This window comes from Apis dorsata, unplaced genomic scaffold, assembly GCF_000469605.1.
Source record: "Apis dorsata unplaced genomic scaffold, Apis dorsata 1.3 scaffold_194, whole genome shotgun sequence".
In the NCBI taxonomy this organism is placed as follows: domain Eukaryota; kingdom Metazoa; phylum Arthropoda; class Insecta; order Hymenoptera; family Apidae; genus Apis; species Apis dorsata.
The window spans coordinates 808,500-814,797 of NW_006263478.1; the positions used below are offsets into that span (position 1 = coordinate 808,500).

At 33.1% G+C, this 6,298-nt stretch overlaps 1 protein-coding gene across 10 annotated transcripts in view; it reads left to right on the forward strand.

The window, feature by feature from the left end:
- LOC102679948 (diacylglycerol kinase theta) overlaps positions 1 to 6,298 on the forward strand; it is a 24,480-nt gene that overhangs the window by 12,805 nt on the left and 5,377 nt on the right. For 3 of the 10 annotated variants that reach the window (XM_031509917.1, XM_031509920.1, XM_031509918.1), the window contains exons 6-13: positions 46 to 189; positions 3,884 to 4,018; positions 4,094 to 4,228; positions 5,048 to 5,165; positions 5,245 to 5,432; positions 5,532 to 5,744; positions 5,819 to 5,953; positions 6,043 to 6,226. In XM_031509917.1, coding sequence (XP_031365777.1) covers positions 46 to 189; positions 3,884 to 4,018; positions 4,094 to 4,228; positions 5,048 to 5,165; positions 5,245 to 5,432; positions 5,532 to 5,744; positions 5,819 to 5,953; positions 6,043 to 6,226 — 1,252 coding nt within the window. Of the gene's footprint in view, positions 1 to 45; positions 190 to 2,668; positions 2,801 to 3,883; positions 4,019 to 4,093; positions 4,229 to 5,047; positions 5,166 to 5,244; positions 5,433 to 5,531; positions 5,745 to 5,818; positions 5,954 to 6,042; positions 6,227 to 6,298 lie in introns of those variants that run through there. The other 7 variants (XM_031509921.1, XM_031509923.1, XM_031509925.1 and 4 more) reach the window with 4 other exon arrangements.

Genomic DNA, 6,298 nt, shown 5'->3' on the forward strand with positions numbered 1-6,298 from the left:
TAACCGTATAAAAAAATTCGGTCTACCGTTTGCTTCTATTTGAAGATAACATCGGAGAGCAATTCGATTTCGCTGAGAGTGAACAAATTGGGGCTGCAGGCCGTCTAGCCGAAGCTTTGAGGCGCCTTTCACTAGTTTTGCCACGTAGCTGCCATGGAAAATGTCATGCTTCCCCTCCTTATGTTCGAGGTATCTAGAATATTATCCATCATCTGACATTCATCTGTGTGAGCATAATCGATGTTGAGATGTTAGCGCGAAATTCGGAAACCGAATCGGGCGAAAATCGAATTTGCCTTAGCGATTAACTGTTCTTTGTATACATTTCAGCTTAATTTTTCTCTTAATCGTATTTTTCTTCTCTTTCTACACTTCTTTTCAATAACTCTCTCTCTCTCTTTTTTCCTCACTCTTTCCTCTATATCTCGCTTCTTAACTTTTTCTCTTTTCGCCTTCGCGTCTGTCTATTTATTTATTTTTTCATTCTTTTTTCTGGACTCTTGGTTGGTCGAAGAAGAAAATAGAAAAATAGAAGAGTTGTTGTTGCGAAGTGTTTTCATTTTTTACTTTTTTTTACTACCTTCGCCTTTTCGGTACTAGCAGAAGATTGAGATGTGATTTTTGTTTCATTCATGGAGCTAAAAAGATGTTATTTCAGCTGAATAATCTGACATTCTACGAAAATAGTATGGAAAACGTAGAAGTTATATCGAATGTATATTTAAGCTAAGTCTATGTTCAGATCTAGTGAAACTGGGATATATAAATGTGACGTAGAAAGATTGTGTTAAAGCATTTTTTTTTTTTTTTTCATCTTTTATTATTATTATTCGTTTTAAAACTAAAGCGAAATTGAAATATAATTTTACGGATCAATCTCTTATTAAAGAATCTCTTTGAGTATAGTTTTAATATAAAATTTCTACGTCGATTTTAAATCTTCTTGATGAAAGGAAACTGTACGTTTAATATCATGTTATTTGACATTTTTGTTTTTTTTTTTAAAAAAAAAAAAAGGTAAATGTGTTCTTTATTTTAATTTCGACGCTTTGCATCTTAGGTTGGCTCTGACCTTTTTCCTCGTTAACGTGTCGATAGTTCGAGAATCGCTTTAAACCTTTAGTTCACGCGATCCGAATTTTTTCAAGGTCCGGTTGTATCAAGTTTAAGTGATAAACAATCTCGTTCGTTTAATAATCGGATGAGACTGCTCTTTCTCTCTCTCTCTCAATATAATATACTGCTATATAAAAATATAATTTATTGAAATTTATCTTGAAATTTTATTTTGATAGAACTTTCGAATATCTTTTTCGAAATTTTTATTTGTAATATTGTTTTTAATTTTTACAGAATTTTACAATTTTTGTAGAATTTTCGCGTGCCAATTTTTATCAATGCAGTACCGAAGAGGTTAACAACATGATTTTACTTTACGATATAATACGATATATATATATATTTTTTTATAATGCTGCTTTTTTAAAACCTTGTTTAAAGTACTAATTCGAGGCACTGCAAAAAAATGCGCTTGCTTTTACTGTATGAACTTGTTATGTTTAAAATGACGTAAGAATTATAATTCCCTTATAAATCATATCAAAGTACAATGAATTATTTACTATATAATGAACATTATTAGATATCTATCTCATCACGTGTTTCTTACGTCATTATAAAAATAAAAAATTTATTTCACAAGTATTGTAAATTAGGATGACGCCATAGATGAGTATTTTTTCAATATTTAAAAGAATAGTAATAGTTAATTGCTATAATCCATTTAATTTTGCAAAAAAATAAAATCTTCAAAATTTTTATTTCATCGTTTTTTTTTCCCCTCAAGATTTTTTCATGGACAACATTATTTATTTATACTATTAATCAATATTTTAAAGTGAATAAATCTTCGTGTTTATCTTTAAAAAAAAAAATCTCTTTTTTTTCTGGCGTGCAAATATTAATAAAAACATATTGTTTGACTAAAATGTTGATTTTTTAAAGGAATATACATATATTACAACGACATATATTACGATGCACAACGAATAGATTAGAAATTTGCTCGTTGAATAAAAATGGAGAATGAAGCTGATTCGAACACGTTTTATAAATTTAACACGATTTATCATTATATATAGATATAACTCTGTCAACTTTAATTCCATTTTACGGATCAATGCACAGTAAAATTAAACAACTCAAAGTTGACCCCACCCTTCTAAGACATAATTTTCACTTAGCTTATTAATCAATACATCCACTATTATCCTACCTATCGCTAACGGAACAACAATTTGCAAAAAAAAAAAGAAAAAGAAAAAGGGAAATAAAACCAACAAAATGTTGTCTACAAAGTTTAAAAAAAATTTCTTTAAAATTAATCCTCCCTCGATAAGTATTTCAATAAAACGTTTTAAAAACGTTTTAATAGAAATATTATCTTCGATACATAAGATCCCGTGTCGATTTACATTTTACAGCGGCCACAGGAACATAATCTTTTATAAGAATTGAAAAGAAAAATCGCACCTCACGTGTCACGTTGATCGTCTCTCTTTCTCTCTCTCTCTCTCTCTCTATGAATGTTTGTTATTTCGTTATAACATTTTACGTTTATAGCATGTGTGTATGTGTTGCTTCTCGGTGCATGTACTGTCACACTCAGGCCGCTGGATGCTATGATGAGTTACCGTGACGCTTGTCACACCACTATGCGATGAAAATGAAGTTGCAAGAATGCTACTGTGAAAATAAATCTTCCTATCATGTGTGTTCTGCAAACCCATCGTGCCCGATGGTAAGAGGTGTCACTTTATTATACTTCGAATTTTTTGATTGAACGAAAATTATTAATTACGTAACGTTGTAGCGCAGTATATGTAACACCTTGTAGTCCTTTTTATCACTATCTTCCTTCTTTTACGACATATCATATCGGTATGTACGATCATTGATAGTATTGTCTCATCGATATATCTCGTAGAAATATTTAGTGCATAATTAAATATAATTTTAGTAATATAATTAATTTTCGTTTCAATTTAAATATTAATTGTGTAATATGTGTATCTCGATTTCTTTATTTTATTATATAATTAATATTGATTAATAGTGGAAAATATTTTAGAGAAAAAGAAAAAGTTTGACGTTTTTATTTAAAATAGAGAAAATTCGAAGAATTATTTAATCACTCTATGACAGTGTCTTAATACAAACGATAATAATTATAATACACCGTTTCGAAGCAAAATTATGCACTAAAGTTTCAGAATATCTCACGTTGTTAATCTTAACCGATATTACATAATCCAAAAACCACTATGTGTCGATATCAAATTGATTTAGTTCCGTATACTAGCGCTTCAATAATAGCAGTTATATTACCCTAGTATATATCACATCCGGTGCAAATCGATCCGATCCGGATAACACGTTTGATCCACTCATATCTCCGTACTTACGAATCCCCTAAACGTAAAAAAGCAACTACTTTGAACCAACCCCAACTTGTGAAAGTGTCATAGCTACTCTCTATAGATGCTTTCCTATTACCATTATTACACCATTAATGTTATCTGAGTAATGATTGCCAAGCAAGTATATTATAATATATATACATATATATACATATATCTTGCATCTTTTTTCTTTCTTTTTTTTTTTTTTCTTTTCTTTTTAATGGTAGTACGTACAAAGAAACAATACGATGCATTTATCTTACACCTTGTATATCTATATATATATATACATACGTATATATATATAAGTTATTATCATGATGTGCTGTACACGATGGCTATTACATATAAAATCGAAATTCGATTTTCGGGGGGAGAATGATCCTGAGAACTACAAGAACGATTCACGGTTTGTTTTCCAGCACGAAGCATATCGGAAGAGTTCAGCAGCGGGGATGCAAGGTATCGTGACAACGGCGAACCAGGACCGGGTAGCGCGCACGGACGTGATCCGCGTTCACCGAAGGAGAAAGAAGATAAAGAAAGAGGTGACGAAGGTATTTCAATATATTTCGTGCGGCTCACCGTCCATGCTCGATCTGTTCATCGATCTCGTTTTCCCTTGTCCGCAGAGATGATCAAGGTGTACGACGGCAACAATTCCCTCAGAAGACGGATATTTCGCGTGATCACGGTGCCCCGGCAAGCCACCACCGAACAGGTCCTGACGTCGGCGCTTCGCGCATTTCACATCACGAGAGATCCTAGTACGTGCGATTGTATTCAATTTTAGATCGCGAAATGCAGCGGTTAATATTCGTTTTATTCCAACACGTGTTTGAACAAAGATCTTGGTATCGTGAATTTGGATCTCAATATTTATGTGATGTGTGTTGGATAGTTTGGATGGAGTTTTGTAATTTTATTGTTCTTCTTTTTTTTTTATCGTTGTTAGAAATTTATTTGTTTAGATTTGGATAGAGAATGGAATAATGGTTAACAAGTAAGGCAAGGAAACGCTAAGGAAGGCTTATCTTTTTAGAAGTAAATTTGCACGCATACGTATAGGTTTCGTCAATAACATTTACGTGAACTCAATCTGTCGGATGTATCTATACGCCCACAGTAACAAAACAGTTGACCATTATATTTTACTCCTACGTAAAGATCAAACTGACAACTGCATACTGAATAGTTTTGTATCAATGGAATTGTTCTTCGTTTCATGCTACGTGTTTTTCTCTCTCTCTCTCTCTCTCTTTCTCTATGCGAACTCAATTAAAACAAGATGGAATTCTATTAATTTTAAACTGTGAACAGTAGTTAGAAATATATATATATATATATACATTTTGCTTTTTTTAATTAAACGCTTTTTTTAATTTTTGAATACATTTGATCTATAATTGTTGAACAAACAGTTAAAAATACATTGAAAGTAAATAAATTTGAACTTTATTGTATACTCGTAATATTATGATCTACGCGGAAAGATCGTTTGAAATTTAACATTGGTATCAATATCTTCCTATTATTTGTTTTATGTTTAAGTTTAACGTTATATTGAAATTTGCTTATCGATTCAGGCAACTTTTACCTCACCGACGTGTACGCCACCGATGAAACCGAATTATGCGATCCAAATCCGGTTCTAAACTTGAATCGAAAAGAGGGCAAACGTCCGGCTGTCTTCTTACGGTTCAAGTAAGTTTCCAATCCGAAGAAACTTTCTAACGTTTTTGACGTAATCGAATAGAAGGAAATTTCGATTTCTCAATTCCAGGGATAGCGAAAGCGGAGAGGTACGCGTCTATCCGGGCAAATTGCAGGTGTCAGAGTCGTTCTGTATAGTACCTGTCACAGAGGCGACAACGATCGCGGATTTGATCGAGGAAGCGCTTCAAAAGTTCGGTTTGCAAAATTTTAAATCGGAAGATTACAGATGCAGCGAGATTCTTCTGGATCATGGTGGTAAATTCCTTTTTAATTCGCCCAGAAATTAGAAATGAAATAGAGTTTTATTTTTCTATTTTACAACGATATAGTAAAGTAAATATCGAATTTCCCCAGTCACCGAAAGAGTTTTGTGCCGCGACGAGAAGCCGTGGGAAATCGTGAAGCAGCTTGGCAAAGATTCGATCAGGCAAATGGAATTGATGCGATTTTACCTTCAGCTTAAACAGGATCCCCATGGACCCAATTTAGCTTTGTTCGTGGGAAATTTGCCGCCAAATCTCTCCGAAAGGAGTTACGAAAACATGTTGACCGAATTCTTAGGCAAAGGTGAACATGATAAAATCATATAATATAATGATTGGCAATCAACCTGTGCATAATAACTGGTGAACTGTTTGTAGAAAATAAATTCTCATCTATCGGTCCAATATACTACGAGTACGGCTCGATGGTGATCATTTACGAGGACTCGAACAAGGCTGTTACAGCGTTGTACACGTTAAGAGAATCAAAATACGAGGACAAACATCTTTTAGGTACATTGTCCAACAATCCATAACAATCCTCCAATTATTTCACTTCACGAAGTATTACGCGTCATTTTTATTATTTCTTGATTATACAGTTATGCTGTTACCAAGTATCGAGCCGAGCATGGTGCCTCCAGGTGTGCAACCTTTACTCGTCTTCGTGAACGTGAAATCTGGCGGTTGCCAAGGGCTTCAATTGATCTCCAGCTTTCGAAAACTTTTGAATCCGTATCAGGTGTTCGATCTCGACAATGGAGGTCCGCTTCCTGGGTGTGTAAAAAATTATAATATAAAAATTATAATAATTTTCGTATGACATGTCATGTTCAATCGGTGATATATATATATATA